This window comes from Centroberyx gerrardi, chromosome 11, assembly GCF_048128805.1.
Source record: "Centroberyx gerrardi isolate f3 chromosome 11, fCenGer3.hap1.cur.20231027, whole genome shotgun sequence".
Taxonomy (NCBI): Eukaryota; Metazoa; Chordata; class Actinopteri; order Beryciformes; family Berycidae; genus Centroberyx; species Centroberyx gerrardi.
Window position 1 is genome coordinate 13,384,062 of NC_136007.1, and position 21,602 is coordinate 13,405,663.

The 21,602-nt window shown below is 43.0% G+C and overlaps 1 protein-coding gene across 3 annotated transcripts in view; it reads left to right on the top strand.

Moving 5' to 3' along the window:
• The first annotated feature begins 396 nt into the window (after positions 1-396).
• frem2a (FRAS1 related extracellular matrix 2a) overlaps positions 397-21,602 on the top strand; it is a 58,291-nt gene continuing 37,085 nt past the window's right edge. For all 3 annotated transcript variants that reach the window (XM_071899318.2, XM_071899319.2, XM_071899320.2), the window contains exons 1-2: positions 397-5,371; positions 8,286-8,375. In XM_071899318.2, the coding sequence (XP_071755419.2) occupies positions 397-5,371; positions 8,286-8,375 (5,065 nt within the window). The remainder of the gene's footprint in view (positions 5,372-8,285; positions 8,376-21,602) is intronic.

Genomic DNA, 21,602 nt, shown 5'->3' on the forward strand with positions numbered 1-21,602 from the left:
AATTGCACTCTGTGTAATGAATCAAACCTGTGTAGTAATTCAGCACATCTTATCTAGTCCCCACCTCTCTGTGAATGTCAGCTTTCCCACCCACTGACAGCGCGGCTGGGGTAACAAGCCCTCAAAACCCTCCAATAATCAGCACAGATGGGCGGTGGTACTTTTACGCAGGCTCTCAAGTGCCTCAAGTTAAAACTCCGTGCGCGCTATTCTCTCTGAGCATGTCGCGGGTCCAGACGGATAGATGCATGGGAGTCACCGCTTAGGCATTCAGCTGACTCCCCTCTCTTTGGGGATTTTTTACCTTATCGACTAAAAAAAAGCCCGGATCATTCTCCAACATCACTTTGGTAGATTGACTGTTTTCGGATGTTTTGGATCACATCCGTTGCCACGATGTTTTTCTACAGACTTCTCCTGTGTTTTTCTGTAACAGGTATTGTTTCCTCACAGCCAGACAGCTCTGGATTATCTTACGCACTGAGATCTGAACTGTCAGAGGATGCAATTTTGGTGGCAAACAACGGAATACGCGTGCCTTTCGGGAGATCCGTCTTCATCGATCCCATCAATGATTTGGTGATTCAGACGCAGCCGGGGGACCGGTGCAGCATCACCGTGCTGGATAACGACCCGCTGTCACAGAGACCCGGACAACTCTCTCCCAAAAAGTTTCCGTGTGATTTCGGTCCCAATGAAGTGACATACTCCCACTTCGGGTCGAGGAGCCCGGCTAAAGACAGAGTGAGGCTGCAGCTCAGGTATGACGCGCAAACCGAAACCGTTATAATCCCGTTCATGATGGAGGTAGAGGTAGTTTTTACGCAGCTAGAGTTACTTACCAAAAACATGCCTCTCACTGTTGATAATCTCAAGGGGATCAGTAACCCTATTGACAAAAAGATTTTAGAGTTTACTTATGACAGAGACTCGCATACATGTGAGGTGATGTCCCTGTCTAGTGGCAGCGCGCTCCCCAGATATGGCAGACTCGTTGATGAGAGTAAACTTGCCCAAATGATGGACTGTGATGAATTCACCCAGGCTGACATCCGCTACGAGCACACATTTGACCGTAAGTCTCCAAACAGAGACTATGTTCCCATGGTTGTGGAGTTGCATGATAAGGAGGGAAATCTAGTCAAACAGGAGTATTTCCATCTAATGATTCGCATCAAAGAGGGAGAGGAGAACACTCCTCCCAAACCCAGCTTTGTGTCCATGATGATGATGGAGGTAAGCCAGTTTGTCATGACAGCTCTCACCCCTGATATGCTCGCCGCTGAGGATGCAGAGTCAGACCCAGACGAGCTTATATTCAACATCACCTCACCCTTATCTTACGAGGAGGGCTACATAGTCAGCACCGATGACAGAAACCTCCCCATCACATCCTTCTACCAGAGAGACTTACGGGATCTGAAAATAGTTTACAAGCCTCCCTCCCTGGATTCAGATACGGAGAGGATTTTCCAGCTGGAGTTTGAGGTGGTGGACACAGACGGGGCCGTCTCTGACCCCTTTGCGTTTATGATTGTTGTGAAGCCGATGAACTCTATGGCGCCGGTTGTGACGCGTAACACGGGTCAGCTGCTGTACGAGGGGCAGTCCCGGCCGCTCTTCACTGCCCACAACCTGGAGATCAGCGACGAGGACAACCTGGATGGGGTCAGTGTAACAGTTGTGGACGGGCTGCGCCACGGGGAACTCACGGTGCTGGGCTCCCACAGGAAATTCTTCACACCCGCTGACCTCACCGCAGGGGTTGTTGTGTACCAGCATGATGGAAGTGACACATACAGTGACAACATCATCTTCAAGATGACGGACGGAAAGAACGAGGTGGAATTCCTCTTTCCCATAACAGTCGTTCCTACTGACGATGAGCCGCCGATCATAAATGCCAACACTGGCCTGGTGCTATTCAAAAACCAGATGATGCCTATATCCCCCCTCATGCTTAGTGCAGCTGATATTGACTCTGAAGACTCAACTATTAAATTCACAATTGTCCCCCCCTTTTCTACAATTGGTGTGGTGCTTCTAAGGCAGTCGGATGCCCCGGAGGACCCCTCCTCTTGGAGGTTCAACGCTGAGGATGAAGTGTATGAGAAGGAGGTGACACAGTGGCTTCAGAAAGATATCACAGACGGGAAATTGTTTTACAAGCACACAGGCCCTCACAACACAGATACAGTCATGGATCAGTTTGTGTTCACGGTTCAGGATGACAATGATCCCCCTAATGAGTCAGGAGAGAGCGTTTTTATAATTAGGGTTTTACCGATAGATGACGTTCCCCCCGAGCTGTTCCCCGGCACCACCCTGCAGATGACCGTTCAAGAGTACAAGCTCACTCACTTTAGCAAAGAAGTTCTCCGCTACACTGATTTGGACTCAGAAGACCGCGATCTTAAATACACAGTTGTCCAGCCCCCGACAGACACCGATGAAAACAACCCGGCTGTGTTCGGTTCCTTGGTTCTGACAGAGAGTCCCGACTCGGAAATCAGTGAATTCACGCAAGCCCAAATCAATCATCACAAGATCTCCTACAGCCCGCCTGATATAGAGCTTGGAATTACAGCCCATGTAGTGCAGTTCCGCTATTCTGTAGAAGATACAGCTGGGAACAGTGTAGAGGGGGCGTTCACCATCTACCTCCAGCCCGTCAACAACAAACCCCCTCAAATTACCAACACCGGCTTTACTGTGTTTGAACGCGGCGTGCACGTCATCTCCACTGCTGAGCTAGACGCCACAGATCCGGACACAGATAGCAAACTGATTACCTTTACTCTCAGCCAGGCTCCTAAACATGGCAAGATCCAGGCAGTATTCACTGACCTAGAGAAAGATGGGGTTTTCAAACTGGAGGATATCTCAGAGGGGAAGATATCCTACATTCATAGTGGGGATGAGACGGTGAGCGATGAATTTCAATTGGATGTCAGTGATGGAATCCACGTAGTAACAGTGACAGTCAAAGTCATAGTAAAGCCTGTCGACGACGAGACTCCAACTGTCAGCCTGCCTGTGGGGACGATTGGCTCCCACATGGACGTGCTGGAAAACGGAGCCACGGAAATCACAACCAATGTCATTCAAGGCCATGATGATGACACCGATGACCTGCAGCTGACCTTTATTGTAGAAGACGCCCCGGTTATGGGAGAAATCCTGGTTAAAGGAATTCCCGCTACTAGGTTTACGCAGGCTGACATTATTAATGGCGTGGTCGTGTATGCACACACTGGTGGCGAGATAGGCCTCGCCTCTCAGCAGGACGGCTTCAATTTGACTCTCACAGACATGTCTGATGACTGGACAGTAGGTGGCAATAAGGTCAACGGAGTCCGTGTTCGAGTAACTATCCTCCCGGTTGACAGCCAGGCCCCTGAGGTCGGAGTTGGGGTTCAATTCAGTGTCATCGAAGGGGAGAAATATGCCATCGGCCCTCAGCACTTGAACGCTGATGATAATGACACTCCGACGGATGATATCCTCTGCACCATCATTGTCCAGCCTTCTGCCGGCTATGTGGAAAATATCTCACCTGCCCCAGGCTCAGAAAAGTCCAGGTCAGGAACAGCTATCAGTGCTTTTACCATCGGAGACATCAGGGAAGGAAATATCTACTATGTGCAGAGCATTCACAAAGGGGTAGAGCCAGTGGAGGACAGGTTCACGTTTCGTTGCTCTGATGGCATCAATTTCTCAGAGAACCATTTCTTCCCCATTGTTATCATCCCCACAAATGATGAGAAGCCAGAGATTTACATGAGGGAGATAGTTGTGATGGAGGGGATGAATATTGTAATCGACACTCCGATTCTGAATGGAGCCGACGCTGACATTCCACCTGAGGAGCTGATGTTCATCATTTCCAAACCCCCCAAACACGGGGCAATTCTCAACCAGCTCTCCACGGGCTCAGTTCTAGTGAGTAACTTCACTTTAGAGCAGATTAGAGAGGCTTCAAGTATTATTTATGAGCACGATGACTCAGAGACAACAGAAGACAGCTTTGATGTCATTCTCACAGATGGAAAGTACTCCATGGAGAAAACAGCCATGGTTATGATCATTGCCGTTGACGACGAGACCCCCAGAATGCTAATCAATGACGGTCTAGAAGTAGAGATTGGAGAGGCCAAAGAGATTAACAACAAAGTGCTCAGAGCCACAGATTTAGATTCGGATGATAGCTCACTCACCTATATCATCCGTTTTGCGCCTGGTCAGGGTCTCCTGCAGAGGAAAACTCCATCTGGGTCTCTGGAGAACATCACGTTAGGCATGAACTTCACACAAGCCGAGGTGGACGCAGGGCTTATTGTTTACACACACAATGGACAGGAGGGCATCCGAGACTTGGTCAAATTTGATGTCACCGACGGCATGAACCCATTGATCGACCGTTACTTCTACATCACCGTGGGCAGTATTGACATGGTCTTCCCTGATGTGGTCAGTAAGGGCGTGTCTCTGAAGGAAGGTGGCAGAGTGACTTTGACCACGGACCTTCTCAGCACCAGCGACCTCAACAGCCCCGATGAGAACTTGGTCTTCACCATCACCAGGGCTCCTGTCAGAGGCCACCTGGAGTGCACGGATACTCCTGGGATGCCCATCGTCTCCTTTACTCAGCTCCAACTCGCTGGCAGTAAGGTCTACTACATCCACACCTCGGACGACGAGGTCAAAATGGACAGTTTTGAATTTGAAGTTACCGATGGCTACAATCCTGTTTTCAGAACCTTCAGAGTCTCTATTGTGGATGTTGATAACAAGAAACCTGTTTTGACCGTAAATGGTCTAGTTGTTACAGAAGGGCAGAGTAAGCTGATTACACCGTTTGAGCTTACTGCTGAGGATCAGGACACAGCAGAGAAGCTGCTGAAATTCACTGTCACGCAGCTGCCGGTTCACGGCAAACTGCTCTATAACCAGTCCTCACCAGTCACCAGCTTCACCAAACAAGACCTCAATGAAAACCTCATCAGCTACAAACATGATGGAACTGAATCGTCAGAAGACTCCTTCTCCTTTACCATCACCGATGGCACACACACTGACTTTTATGTTTTCCCTGACACTGTTTTTGAGACCCGCCGACCCCAAACCATGAAGATCACCATTGTGGAGACTGACAACGGGGTCCCCCAGATTTTGGTGAATAAAGGTGCCCCCACATTGAAGATCCTGGCCACAGGTCACCTGGGTTATCCCATCAGCTCCAAAGTACTGAGGGCAGAGGACAGAGACAGCAGCGCAGCCTCCCTGCTGTTCCACATCACCACCCAACCCAAGCATGGTTACATCATCAACCTGGGACAAGGAAACGACTCCATCAACACCTTCAGCCAAGGTAAGACCTGAAAAAATATCCACCGATATTCAAATTGATTATTCCAGCATATCTGGTTGACAGAAGTAACTGAAAGTTTATTTTTCTCTATAAAGACAGTTTATTTTCAGTTTATTGCCACTAGAATTGCATTATTATCATCACCTACAGGCGTGATTAGCCCCTTTTCCAAGTGTGCAAAATTATATTTGTGTCTAAAAACTCAGTCAAAATGCCTTTTCCACATTACAACATTTTCCTGAATAATCAAAGAAGCAGTTACTTTTTACTTGATTACAGTATTTATTCAGTAACTGTAAGATATTATAGTTACCGGCTTTTGTAATCAGATGACTGTACTCCCAGAACATGTAATCTGATACTTAACTCTCGAGAAAGAGAAAGTTAGAAAAAAGTTAAGCATGCCTGCATTTCTCTAAGCTTTGATTACTTTTTCACACTGCATAACAACGATTTTAATTTATGGAGGAATAATTATTCATATGTGTGACAAGTGCTGGCTTGGGAATTTCAATAGTTAATTTGTGGGCCTGATTTAGATGTGTCTTGCTCATCAAATCATAATTAGCAGACCAAAGTAGAGGCTGCTGTTTCACGCAAATGTCTTGTAGACGGTTAAAGATGAATAATTTATTATCCCTGCATCTCAGGGGAGATGTTCACATCTGATGTTCTCTACAGTAGTTTGTTAAATGAAGCAGGACAGAAGTAGAGGATCATGTGAAAAGGTCAGTGTAGACCTTTTAGTGACAGGATGGCATTTGAGTTGCAGCAGACTGATCTTTGCTCAGTTCAGTTCAGTTCAATTCAAATCAATTTATTGCAGTTTGTGCATATTAAAAATACACATATAGGAAAATGTTTCTGAAACCTCTCAACAAAATGCATTTATACACACCACTGACATACCAAACACAAACTTTCAGTGAATACATTTGTAAACGTTTGTGCATGTGTGTACATGCTTGTGCGCAGTAATATACTGATGTTACAGAGTGAATCAGTGCAACAATGGAACTGATTGAGGCTTAAACGATGCAGTAAATGGCTTATTTCATATCATGCTGAGGTCATTATGCAAACAACTAAATATTTCACTCATGCTCATGCCGCAGATTGGCATAAACATGGACAGGGGCCAAGAACGCTAAGCGGAAAAAAAGAAAAACGCTCTTCTGTCCGCAGGAGACGGACACTTGTGACAGCCGCTGTGAGGCTGCGGTCTTTGAAAAGGGGGCACACATGAGAGAAGAGTGTGATGGAGAATGAGACACGAAGTGGCAGAAGAGGGGGCAGACAGAGCAAGTAAAGTGGAAGAAAGCGTAAAGCAAGTAGCAGAAAAGAGGGAAAGGGGGAGGAGCAGGTGGCATGAGAGAAATAAAGAATGAGAAAAGGGTCGTGGGAAGGAGAGAGAGAGAGAGGGCGAGAGAGAGAGAGAGAGAGAGAGAGAGAGAGCAAACAGGCTCGTCAGAGGAATCAGTCAGGTGAAAGAGACAATCCCTCGGTCTTTATTTACTCATCCTATTTCCAGGGCACATCCCATGAGGCATTCTCTTTAAATATTTGATGACCAGAGTGCCCCCGGTTCACGGTGTTGACTTTATATTTGCAAGGTCCTCTTGCCGGGTTCAAGGCTGCGTCGAAAACACTTCAGAGAAGATCGTCTACTTGTCTCCTCTCCCACATGAACAGGTCTTTACTCACTGATGTGAAATGACAGAAATGGGGAAAGCAAAACAATGCCTGACCATCATCACTATACATTTTCTTTCCTCAACGAGCCCTTGCTATGAGGGGAAGGAGGAGAGGCTGCAAGGAGAGGAAGCCACCTGAGAGGTTTGAGATGCGTCCCAGCCAGGAGTCAGGGGTTTATACTTTTATGAGCCTCCTTCCTCTGACATCTATTATTGAAGGATATGGTTCAGAGGGGCCAGGGCCTTTCACAGTCTTGATGATTTTTCTACACTGTAATAGACGTTTCTGGAGAATAGTGGAAAAATGCTGGCAGAGCCCTGTAATTCAGAGAAGTTAGGAAAACAGCTGTGGGAGACTAGGTGGCCGCTACAATCCTGTTTTTAACATTCTTGGCCCTGTCTGTCATTAAAAGATCCGCCGTCACCTGGTTAGGGCTATTGACACAGAGCCCCGGCAGGTTTTGGGGGGGTTTAGGATTTAAACGTTTTCTGTTGGTTTAGGTTGAGCCGTTTGGGATTTCAGGGTGTAGCTGTATCTTCCTGGATTACGGATGCATGACTTTCAGAATGCTTTCTCTGGTAGAAAATTGCTCATGCTGAGTGCTGATAAGGAATTGAATCAGTGTGATACTAGAGACCCGCTGATATGGTGCTGAAGCGGGACAGCTTCCATCTTTGAACAATTACTCGACAGAGAGAGTGTGTGAACAAGCCATAAAGCCATAATACAACTTCAAAGTGTGTTTGAGGATATTTTTGTAGCCAGCATGAAACTTCACATGAAAGTTTTTTTCTCTTAAAATGCAAAGCGGTTCATAAATATTATTTTAATCTTGACAAGGGCAAATCTCTTCGATATACATTTTTTTCAAAGTTAGAACAAGGTGATAGTTAAAAAGTTTCATTGTGCATCATCATGCATTGATGTGATAACATAACCCATCATTAGAAAATGCTACAATGTCCCTCATTTGCATTAATTTGCATTCTGTCATTTATCATATCAAAACATTTGTTGGTTGTTTGTTCATTTAGATTTTTTATTTGTTTTGAGGTGATAGGTTTTTAAAATCCCCTTGAAGGGTTTTATCTCACCTGCACAAATTTGTTTTTTTATCATTGAATTTTATTATAATTATTTTTTTTAGCACTTGTATTTTTTACCACTGCAAATTTGCTATACTAAACCAAACTAAGCTAAACTAAATTTCCTGTTCCAGCTGACATTAATGACCTGAACATCTGCTACGTGTTGCGGAACGAAGAAAACGCTACGTCCGACCTCTTCCATTTCTCCGTGGAGGATAATGGTAAGATGCCACCTTTTCATCTTTACATTTACATTTAGATTTATGGCATTTATCTGTTATGCAGAGCGACTTACAATGATTGAGCAGGTAGGTGTCGACCTCATGACATTTCAACAGGACAAATGGCTGTTGATGGATACAAATTGGCTGTTGTAAAGATCAAACCTGTGACCTTTTGGTTACAGTACAACCTCTCTAACCTTTACACTTACCTGTGCCTCCTCTCTCAGTGTGAGTAGAGACTATCTACTGTAGAGTTCTACTTTTCTCTCTGGGTTTCTTGGTCCGTAGTTGTCAGGCTTCTGAGAATTACTCATTACTCCAAACTCACAACTTAGGACTGTTACGAAAAACCACTCTCTGAGCTCAGCGGAGGACCTGAGAGTTAGTTGTCAAGTATCATATTCCTATTCTCAGAGAGTCAGTCTTGTAAATTGATCTTGGCATATTTTATAAGAGAGTGCAGTAAAGGATACTTTCATATTTCCATTGTTTTCAGTCATAATTAGCGGGCCAAATGCAAGCTTCCCCCCCCCATAAGATGACTGATACTCACGCTCACTTCATTAGATTTGGTGTTTGCCTATAAAGCAATATAAGAGTCATCAGAACTGGTGTAATTGTGGGTCAGAATATCAATATCTGGAAAAGTTTGCATAGTCCACCAGCGGCTTTCATTTTCAGCTGTCTGTAACTGTATGCTACAAATTATGTTGCGTCTTATTAACTTACTGTTGAGATGATGAGGCTTGAAGGTGTATCAAGGATGGAAAAAAAATGAATTTGGTTTTGAGATTTATCAAGTAATATTATATTCCATTTTGACGCAAGGCCAGTCTTGTGATTTCTTTGTCAACTCAGAGAAGGGAATTCGAAGATCATGTGTTTTGAAAAAATGAAAATACAAGCTGCCCAATATGTAGAATAACATATCAAACACTGAGTTGTCGAGTCTGCATGTTTGGCTACTAAATATCTAAACCGCAACCCTATGCATAATCTTGCTATGTAAATACTGCATCACATTTGCATTTTGCATGTTCATCTCTACCGCACTATAACATACATTATCAAAAGCTTGCTTCAAGTATTTCAACTCTTTGCATCTGGTAACAGGTTAGGACGCCTCTCAACCTCTTCTACATGCCCATAGAGATATGAGCACTTTCAGACTGGCATAATGATAATGTACTTTTAGTGTAAAAGCAGCAGTCCATTTGTGCCCCTCTCTGTTTTTGACCAATTTGAGATGCATAATAACTACCAGCCCTGTCATTCAGCTTCTTCAACTCATTTCCTTACTGTATGATCAGAAATGATGGTACTGTATTAAAAACTAGGCACTCTCAGAACAATGCATAGACCTGAAATCCTCCCACCATGGGGCTTTTGAAATTAATGGACTTAGCTGAGAAACTCGCAGACTCACATTCAGGAACGCAACGAAATAATAATAATAATAATAATAATCTTTATTTGTATAGCGCTTTTCAAAACAAAGTTACAAAGTGCTTTACAAAACATGATAAAAGAGTACAACATACTCAGGAGTCCAACATTGTCATAAATAAGATAAAAATAAATAAAACATGAAGCATAGACACCAAATAAAACAAAGTTTATAATAAAAGTAATAAGATAAAAGTGATAAAAATAAATGAAAAACAGACAGAAATACTGTAAATACTATGAAAAAGCCTTCCTGTAAAAGTGGGTTTTAAGAAGCGATTTAAAAGAATGCAATGACTTTGCTAGCCTAAGATCCTCAGGGAGGGAGTTCCACAGCTGCGGGGCTCGAACAGCAAATGCCCGATCTCCTTTTGTGACAAGGCGGGCTTTTGGAACATTCAGGAGGGTCAAACCTGAGGAACGCAGGCAGCGACTAGGCTCATATGGAGCTAATAAATCTAAAATGTAAGTAGGAGCAAGGCCATGTAAGGCTTTAAACGTAATCAGTAAAATCTTAAAATCACATCTATACCTAACAGGTAACCAGTGAAGAGAGGCGAGGATGGGTGTGATATGGTCTTGTCTCTTGGAATTTGTTAAAAGTCTGGCTGCTGCATTTTGTACGAGCTGGAGACGGGAGATGGCCTTTAGGCTGAGCCCAGAATACAGGGAATTACAATAATCCAGTCGCGATGAAATGAATGCATGGATGACTTTTTCAAGGTCCGTTTGAGACAGGAAAGTTCTGATTTTTGCAATGTTTCTAAGTTGGAGAAAGCATGATTGAACTACCTTAGTGATTTGTTTGTCAAAGCAGAGCTCGGAGTCAAAGATTACTCCCAAATTGCGGGCGGACTGTTTAACATTGGAGGATAAGCTCCCTAGGTTCTTTTGCCAGTCACAAATCGAGTTAGGAGAGCCAAATAGAATGACCTCAGATTTGGACTCATTAAGTCGGAGGAAGTTTTGTGACATCCAGCACTTGATATCCGAGAGACAAGCAGAAATGACATGGTGCTTCTCGGTGAGTCTCAGGACTACAGGACTGTGCCATCATCAAATGTCAAAACATCAAAAGAAAATGTAGAGAATATGGGTCATTTTTCAAGGTTACTTTGGAGTTTTGAGTCACCAGGGCTGAGTGCATTCATTAACAAGAATCGAATGATAAATGAAAGTTCTCTTTAATAGGTAATTTTCCCCTCCAATTGCGCTATGTATTACCACAGACATCCAGAATTGAATGTGGTTTCTACATTCACAGAAGGGCTGTTTTCAGGAAAACCTACTGCATATTTTCTGTCTAAAAACATGAACATATTGAACATGAAGACACGTTTCCGAGGTGTTTGCCATACTGTAGTTCTAATGCGCTTAGAAGAAGAGAAAAGTGCTAATGCACTAAAAGAAGGATTCTTTTATGCGCATGAAAGAAGAAACATTGACTAATTGATTGTCCACGGTCCTCTAGTATTCTTGGAGCTTCTTTATGCTCATGGTAATGGTCTTGTGTTAAAAATGGCCAGAGGCTTTTAAGTTTGCTGTATTGAATTACATGAGTTTATTTTATCAATACATGCGTTTACTTGATTTGATTACTTGATTGTTACTGTAAATCAGAGGAGGGACAAATATATGGAAAAACACATATGAGTCTATGATAGCAGCAGGTAGAAAGTAGTGTGAATCACCCTCCTCAATGTATTTTCTCTTTAAAAGACAAGAAGCCTCGACAAGCAGCCTCTTTGTCAAGAGGAAGTGAGCATCAGTGTTTTAATACGTGTTTGTGCGTGCATGTGGGGCATGTATATAATAAACGCTAACTTAAGTGAGAATTATTGCTTTTATAACACAGACATGTTCCCACACGCACGCAAATGCACACGCCCACACAAACAATCACACACGTGCACACACAGCAGGGCACAGAGAGTTAGCCGTAGGCTAAGGGGCGTCAGGCCTCCAGCACAAAGAGGTGTTTGATATTTAAGAGCCCAGGCAGTGCTGTGGGTAATGAGAGCCCTGGGCTCCTGAGCTGGGCAGAGCTCCGAGGCAGCCACTGGTAATTACTTGGCCCTATTACAGGCTCATCTACAGGGGAAGAGTGGCAGGAAGGACCTTCTGTCACAGGTAAAACCAGCTGGATCACTATAGTTAACTGTAATAGGCAGGAGCACAGCTTGTTTCCCATGCTTCATTTTGGCCATGTGATGTTCAGATGACAATGGTGGAACAGGAAAAAATAACATACATATATCAAACAATGAATAACAATAACAACATCAATAACAATAACATATATACAAGTCGAAGATTAAAAATGCAGAATTTTGCTCGCACTGTAATTTTATCTGAAATGACAGCAGTTCTGCACCTTTAAAAGACAATAGCTACATTGTCATATTCATGTAGCTACAAAGCAAGCGATTTTTAATACTTTCTGGTAGTAAGGAGCGTCTCTGATCTGTTTTAATTTAAAGTACCTGCCATCTCGTCTCCTCATCCCCTCTTTCTTCCTGTCTGTCTCTGCTCGTACTTCAGGAGGGATGGACTGTTACAATAGATTCCTTTCATCCTGCCCTCGCCCCTCCCTGCCTGGGAGCAGCCCCCGACATACCGATGATACGATGTATCCCCTTAAAACACCCCCTGCAGCATCTATCCCCCTTCTCACCCAAATTCCACTGCATACAATACATGTAGCGTGTGTTTCTTGGTCTCGATAAATCCCCCTGAAACATAACCTATTTGTGTTGTAGCATCACTTTTCCCTACTTGGTGTTATATGACAAATTATTACTGCAGAGTAGTACTGCAAGGGCACAAGTCCTTTGTCATCCATTTTGTGTGTGTGTGTGTGTGTGTGTGTGTGTGTGTGTGTGAGTGGGAGCATGTGTGTCTGTGGTGCCAGTGTGCTTTTTTCTCCTCTCTTCAAAAGGCCCTTTACACCAAAGCAGTGCCAACACTTAAGTTGAAATGACCTCCTCAGATTGTACTTTTCTCTGTTAAATGATAAGAGCAGCAAAGGCTAACGTGTATTTTAATGATTTCCAATGATGTATTTACACCCACACGTTCATTCATTTTATTTTTTTTTTGTCAGTCTAATGGCTAAGAATCTGCATCCAAAAGCTGCGCTTGTCATGATCACAAGGCCGCTTTTCAGTCTCAGTCGCTGCCCAAGTAGGACAAAAGAAACAAGTGAGGCTATTTTTAAGCTGTTTCTCTAATAACTTCTGAACTCTGTAAGGGCCGGTTCACATGCCGCGTCTTTTGCGCGCTCAAATCCATTCATTTCAATGGGGGCGCACGGCAGACGCGCACAAACGACCATGGCACACTGAGATAAAAACATCTCAACTTTTTGGAACGCGGCAAGCGCACCGCATGTCACACAGCCTGAAAGCGAAAGAGAGAGAGATGTATTCATGGAGAGATCTTTCTGCTCCACATGTAGATCAAGAAGTAAAGCTACTACGACAGTTTTACTGCGATGGTAATCCATTATTTCAGATAATTACTAACAAACCTGTGAAGTTGTTGTCTTTGGTTGCTTGGCAACGCCAGGCGCACCCATAGCGCAATCGTCCAAGCACACTTGATAAACGGTCTGTGTTCACTGTCCACTCAGCACGCCTCACGTTTTCCAAGCGTTTTAGAGCACTGCATGTGAATCGGCCCTAACATAGGCGAACACTTTGAGATGGGCAGTTGCAGTAGCCTCAACAGTTGAATGACTCAGAGTCAATTCTCTGTCAGCTCAGAAATGTGAATTCATGCAAACACATATTGAATGGGATAATCCAACTTCAGAACTGCAACTGATTCCCTGAACTTATGGTATTTAAATAGCTCTCGCCCCAGTCAAAACGCATTAGCAGTGCTATTGTTTTTGTTCCTCTATCTATTTGCCATATCTCACCTGCTTGGGTGGCTGAGTTTAGGCCTGACAGAGCTTAAGACAACAATTACTGGCCTAAACTTGCTGTTACCATGGCCACAAATGGGACAGGTTAACCCCTTGACCCCTTTTTGTTAACTTGTCCAGCAAAGTGTACCGACCAGGGCAAAGTTGCAAGCTAAAACGTCAGCATGCTACTACACATATACAGAGATACAAGACACAACACACACACACACACACACACGTCCCCTGGCTTTAGAGAGGCTTCTCTTTATCTGTCTGCATTCAGGAATTTACTGTCACTCACTTCTCCCAAGGCCCCACTCTCCTGTCTTTATCCTCTTCATCTCCCCCTTCTCACACTGTCAGTCTTAGATCTTGTTGGATGTGTTTTATTCATTTTCCATTCTTTTGCTCTACACAGCACCTCTGTTCATTATATATTTCCTTCTTTTGTGTTATTTTTGTCTGTCTCTCAGTCTATCAATGTTCTCTTTTTAAAATCTAATATTTTGCCCTTGCATGTCACATGAGTTTATTGTGCGAGTGTCTAATCTCTAAGCATGTGTTGGTTTACTGTGTGTGTGTCGACTCTCTCTTATGCATCAGGATTTGGATTTAATGTCACACCCTCCCCGTCTCTTCCGCTGTCTGTCCCCGCCCGCTGTGTTTGTTTGTGTGTGTGTAAGTGTGTGTGTGTGTGTGTGCGTCACTGTCAGTATTTGTGCTGATGGATCTCTCTGTTGTAGGATTACAGCACATTCTGCAGTTGTGAATGTCACTCGCCATGATCTGCATCTCATTAGAGTATTGAGATGTGTGGAGGGATGAGAGGATGAGACTTGTTGAGAGATGCAAAAGCATTTTCATCATTTTAATCATTTTTAGTACTTTATTTTTCTATGTTTGACAGCTGATGCATGAGCATGACACATAAACACGACCAAACAACCTCTAATCTCAGGAATAAGAACAAACAAAAGCAGAATTGGTTAAACTTATATTTTTCCTCGAATATGTTGTGATTTATTTGTTGATTATGTAAATGAATTACTTGCAAGTTTCACCCTGTCCCTACTCATTCTTATAGAATACATACACTTACCTCTTTTACACCTATATCACCATATCTCTGAATATAGGGATGATCTTGTTTGAAGTATGATTTTGACCAAAGAGACAGTTTTCCTTGTGTTTAAGTGGCAATTCTTTCAAGTTCTCATCCCCCCTTTTTACTATCTTTTTGCTTTCGACAATTTCATTTTTAATGGATCATAATGGATCTTTAATGCATATATTAATGATATACATATCTCAGCTCAAAGTGATACTTCATTTTGGCAGAACATGTACATTTTTCAGTGCAAGAGTACACAAAGACACGAACTTGGCTGCTCTGGAGAGCTGTTCCACTTTATTATTTTCATTTTCAAAACCACTCGTAAAAAACACACATCGAACACATAAACACTAGGAAAGTTCTACCTAATATTATTTCATCCTGTTCCCTTTGATCCTGATTTAACTTCTCTAGAAGTAGCTTTGCCTGTGTGAACTTATGAAGAAATTGAGATCTGGGGAAAAATCCTAAATCCTGAATGTATGAGGGTGTGCCTGCTGAAGTAAAGATGAACATTTTCGGGCAAAGTGAAATTTTGCTCCGAGGAGTCGGAAAAGATGGTGGAGGGAAGAAATGAGAGCAGAGAAAAAGTGAGAAGGAGAAACTGGAGATTTCAATAGCAGCTTATGCTTTCAGTGCTGGGATACACTCTGCTCTCAGGAGTGCCAGTAACCATCCCGGATACATTTAACTCATCCCTCCCCTAAATATTATATTGATGGCAAGGGGAGATTGGTGCTGGAGCTGGAGTCGTACTGTAGGTATGCTGCATGTCTGGAATGAGAGCTCTGCCTCTGTGAGCACAAAGAAATCCTGCAGGAGAAGAATAAATGCTTTTAGGGGTTATCATTCATCTGACACTCCAAACACACACAGGCATGCGCGCACACACACACACACACACACACGCACGCAGACGCACAAACATACACTCATACAGACACACACATTTACACCTTCAGGCAGCCATCATTTCTTTGTCCCTAAGCCTTCTCCCTTTAAGCGATGCCCAGGGTAGCATGGCTGTCTTTGTAGACATCAGTGGAAAACCTTACGGTTATTAAGTGTAGCACAAAAACTTCAAAGGAGTGAGGATTCTCTGCCCCAGATGTCAATTTCTTGTGGTTTCATATGCAAGGCCGCTTAAGGTGTTCCTGCACCGCTGTCATGCCCGGTGGATATTGGATATGGGAAGGAAACAATGCATTATTCTGTTGCATGCGACTTTTATCTCTCGAGGGGGTGGGGTGGGGGTGCCAGTGTACACACCTGACTTCTTCTCTCGCCCACAGGCACACACAGACACACACACATGCACACACACATATGACACTCACTGTTAACAGCAGTCCATGCACTGCAAAAAAGTAATTTAGTCTCATATTCAGTCTTCAAATCATATTTTTCTTAAAACGAGAGAAAATGTATGCGAATGGGGTGAGAAAACCCGTCAATACCTTGAAACAAGTCAGAATAAGGCAGATCACTGCACTACTATCAAGAAAATGACACTTGATTCTACAAAATTCTTGAAACGAGTTGAAATTATCTAACCCCATCGGCAGATTTATTCACTTGTTTTAAGAAAATTATGATTTTAGGACTTAATAATAGACTAAATCACTTGTTAAGATGGAGATTTTTTGCAGTGTGTGTCATTATTTCATTTGGTCCAATTGGAAGTCCTGGCAAGTTATGCATCAGAAGCAGTAGGGAGGGGACATAATTAACTACGGCCGTATTGAGCTGCTCACAGGACGCAGGGGCTGCAGTCCAGATGGTCACGATTCAGTTGACCATGACAAATTAACAAAACAAAGCAAAACAAAAACCCCTCACACACATTACGTTCCATTTGTCTTCCGGTTGAACAGGATTCTTAATACCTGTGTTTGCCTGGGGCCGTGAATTCCAGGCCAGCCCACTGATATCCCACCACACCTCTGGAGATATCGACCATCGGGCCCAGTGCCTTGGGCAAAGTGTAAATGCAGTGGGACACACACACACACACACACATACACACACACAAACTGAATTATTTGTAAGCTGCTACTGACAGACCCCCAAATGACCTTCCTAACATATGCATGGACACACACACACACACACTCTCTTCATTGAACAGTAGTGCCAAAGCCTCTACGCTGTGTAATCCTCTTTGCCACCAGTTGCTCACATGCCCAGCGCTCGCCCCACTTCATTCTGATGGCTGCTTCACACCTGTCAGGATAAACATCTGGTTCCATCCATTTCACAGAGTGAGCTAAAAAAGAACTGAAACGTCCTGAGGGGCGGCGAGATGTTTGTATTTTGTCAACCATCAAAATAATAGAGAGTGGCACTCCTGACGGATAGGTGCTGCGTGGGCTCTTCCAAAATAGTACTGTTATTTCAGTAGAACGGGCGTTGCAGTTCGGTGTGTTACCTGCTTTGTGAAAAGGAAAACATTGCCAACTGAATGAATAGCGGATACACTAATTATTTCCTAGTTCAATTTCTCGTTAAAGTTCTCCATGGTGAGAGATCATTGGGTTTGTTAGTTGTGCAGCTGTTTTGGTTTGCGATTGCACTGGGAGTTGGGGACTCATGCACAAAGGAGTACATAAGGTGGATGGAGAGGCCACACCGCCAGCAGCAGAATAGATGTGAGGTACAGCAGGAGGCACAGTGCTGCAATGCAAAATTTCCTTTGATTTTGGATTCTTTGTCTGAGACATAGGCGCACACACACACACACACACGCAACTACACAGCAACACTGATCCTTAATTAGCATCCACCATAATAACCTCAGCAACAAGGTCAGCATCAAACCTAAACCTTCTTCTGAATCTTTTGATATTCTCCTCCACACTCAACCACTGATGTCAAAGAATGTGATAAAAGTGTACATCAATATACGCAACAACAGTGGAAAAAGGTTAAGGAAGCACAGATTCTTAAGAGCGTAATCTCAAATTCAGTTTTTAATCAAAGATTAAATAAAGGAGAAGTTTTACATCCAAACATCTGGTAGCAATTATTCTAGTTTGAATGTCATTTTATTCTATTATATTTGGGCTCGCATGCTTTGTGGGTGTAATTGCTAAATGCACCAGCAGCCGCTTTTATCAAAAACATGAACAGTCTAGCACAAAGAGAGCGGACCTAATGCAGGGGGAGAGAAAGGGCAGAGGGCAGATTTGTATCCCCTCTCCACCCTTCACTACCTCCCTAACTACTGACAAGCACACACAGGCGCACACACACACACGGGAGACACACAGACACACATATTTCACGCACACACACCCAAAACATGCAAATGAGCATTTTCAGAGAAAGGAGGATTGTGCTCTATCCTTTTGGAAGAATACTCTCACAGCTTAGATTTGAAGAACTTTGAAGATTTACAAAAGAGTTCATGTGACCATATTGAGATCATAGTAGCTGTCAGGATGCACGTTGAATGTTGATGGCTACATCTACAGTTGCTATGTGTAGGTTATACTAAGTGGTTGTCATCGATGGACTAAAATAATGTTTTAAGCGTGTCAAACTGACAAGTTCAGCTTGGTTCCTTTATAGCCCCAAGAGGGAAATTCATTTTGAAGCCAGGTGACACACAGATGTATACAACAGAAACTAGATTAAAATACTCTGCACTCTGACATATAGTAGCCTGCAATCATAACAGAACTACAAATGCGACAATAGTGGTGGTTGTGGTGTTCGGTGGGTGGGTGTGATAATGGTGTTTCTGGCTTTGTGCTAAGAGAAACCCGCAATGCTGTTGGTCATTGGATGAGTGTCATTATCTAATCCAAGGCAAACAGGGACATGTCTAACCATATGACAATTCTAGATTTGTTTCTGTTTTAATCTAAGAAACAGCATTTAATGGCCAGTATTTCTGATGGTCTGACATATTTCTTGTTCCCTTGCCTGTTATTCAATGTTTCTTTTTTTCTCTCAACCGTCTTTTTCTCTCAACCGTTATGACTTTCAACTTGTTTGTTGATAACCTGACTACTATAGGACATTTGGGAGTGTATGGTAGTAGATAAAGTAATAAAGAACCAGATAAGCTTCATCAGTGTTCAGATATTGCAGACATCAGGAGGTCCCAGAACACAAGAGTCCCAGCGTTTTCCACAAACTTAGGGCCATGAGCTTTTTCAGAGCAGCCGACAGGACGAGGATTTTAATGAAAGAGAGTTCTTACTGTGTATTATGTGTACATGCCATTTGATTTTTGTACTTTGTCATTATAAACAACTGGCTCTGCTGACTTTAAACGAGAAATTTCGCATGGACTTCACTCATCCGATCACACATCACTTATCACTTATTGTAGGATGTGAAGAAAAACAGATTTAAGTAAAACAGAATAGAGTCTCCGTTGTGAGTGGACAGCTGTCGATGAGTATCCTGTGGAGTGGTGATTTCTACATCACAAGCCAGCATCAAAACTCCAGCATCAAAGTTTCTCTCTGCAGATTCCTCGGCGTACCCTGATCCTTGAAATTTGCCGTACAGAAACTATGATCCTTAATTGGTTCAAAAAAATCTTGTAGTGACTTTTTGTGGAGGAAAGCCTTTGAGAAAGGCTGTGAAGTGAATTTAGCTCTATTGAGGATGATTTCAAAGCTGCTTTTCTGTATGGTCAGCACATGTGAGAGGTCTTTTATCCTTCCTAAAGGCTGCAGGAATAAGACGGTTTGAAGCACACTGACTCTGAGCGCTTTTGTCTGAGCACAGCTCTTCACCGCCAGCGTGAGGTCATATAGTGGGACTGATACACACACAAACACACACACACACACACACTCACACACACACACACAAACACAGACACACACTGAGATTCCATGCTGCTTATGCTGCATTTACCGTCAGAGACTTGAGATGAAAGTCAAGGTTGCAGAAAAGTTGAAATTGAAGATTTGAGTTGTGCGTTTGTACGTGTGTGTAGCTATGTGTGTGTTTTTTTGTATTTGTACCCACTAAGTAGGGCTTGAACTTGGCCTTCGGGCTTTCTGAGGGTACATGAGTGCTGATTTATTTATATTAGCTGTCTCCCCACCTCAACATGTTGTAGCTATGTCTGCCTAGGTGGAAAGCGCTTTCACACTGAACTTTTCACCTCTGCTGCGTTTTAGCACCACGCTGGCATAACACATTAGAGGTTCATCCTCATAGAGGGCTTGGAAGTGAATGTGTGTGTGTGTGTGTGTGTGTTTGTGTGTGTGTGTCAGCCCTACTATGCGTACTTTATGGATGGCCGTAGGGAAATTCTTTTTTCCCCTGTTGTCAGAGTGTCAGAGTGGAGGGTCAGCTGCAGAAAAGCGGGGGAATCAAGGACAGTTTTCCACCCTGCCGCCCTATGTGACTTCTGTGATGTTGGAGGTGAAGTGCTGCACTTAGTCAAAGCAGCTCCGAGTCAATGTGCTTTTATCAGTCTTATTGCTACAGCCTCTAAGAAGGAGAAAAACCTTCACGTGCTGACGAGACAAAAATAAAATAAACATCTTTGAAATTTTCCTCCATAGAGCTGAATGAGACTTATTTTGTGATAGCCTTCACATAACACTTGCACAAGCAATCCCAGCTCTGTCTTTCCCTCTGTTAACGTGACACACACCATCACATATGGCACACAAATACACACATACACACACAGACCTGCACAGACACACCCATGTGCTCAGGCACGTCTAGTTTAACTCTCACAGGAATTCCAGGCATAGCTGGGCATTGTTCATCACCTCAAAAGCAACAAGAAAACAGCCCCCTCCTCCACTCCTTTTATTCTGGTTTTTCACAATGTTTTCTCTCTCATTATTTCCATTCATGGCTGCATCACTCCATCCTTCTCTCCCGCTGTAGGTGGGTAATTTAGCCACACAAAGCAGCATCCTTCCTGTCTGCTTGTTGAAGTGACAGCTATAGAGCGGTCCTATTAGCCCAGCGCCAACACGACCATTTACTCTGCAAACCCTTCCTCGATAATACTCATTGGTTGTCAGGCTCAGATCCTCAGGATGCTGTTCTATTTTTGTAGAGGCAGGGAGAAGAGAAAGAAAAATTGAATCTGATCATAGAGTGTCCATGGGTTGATTGTTAGATATGGGAAGGTAGCGTGAGCGTTTTTTTTCTTCTGAATACATACATATTCTGTAGCAGATGTTGTGTGGACTTTTGGACTGCTTACTGAAAATAATTAAAACACTTTTTTTTCCATTACAGTTTTAATTGCCCCCTTGGGTCACAGAATTTCTCTTCCGTATTTTCCTTTCCAGTTTTTATAGAACATTAACTGTGGGATTTGGTAGTGAAATCGTAGAAATAAATAGACACAGACCCACCCCAACACATGCATATTTCCACAGAGATCTTAGATGTTAGGCAGTATGCCCTCACTTGCATAGAATTATTTAAGCAGCACTAAATTAATTTATTTAGAGAGGCCAGTGTGTACTTGAAATACTAAACCGCTGGTAAGAGACTTTTGATTTAATGAAACCATCTCACATGAAAACAACATGAGTGCTAAAGTAAAAATGCTGCAAAGAATCCTTTTATCAGTCACACTGAAAAGAAAAAAAACTTTTTCACCTTTTCAGCTCATTCTAATCATCATACCATACACCTCTGATAATTTATGCTAAAAGAAAAAAAAAATGTGAAGAAAAAAATTTTCTTGAATTTTTCTAGCAAAATGTCATTACTGTCACTTCCTGGAAAACAGAAAATATAAAATACATAAGAC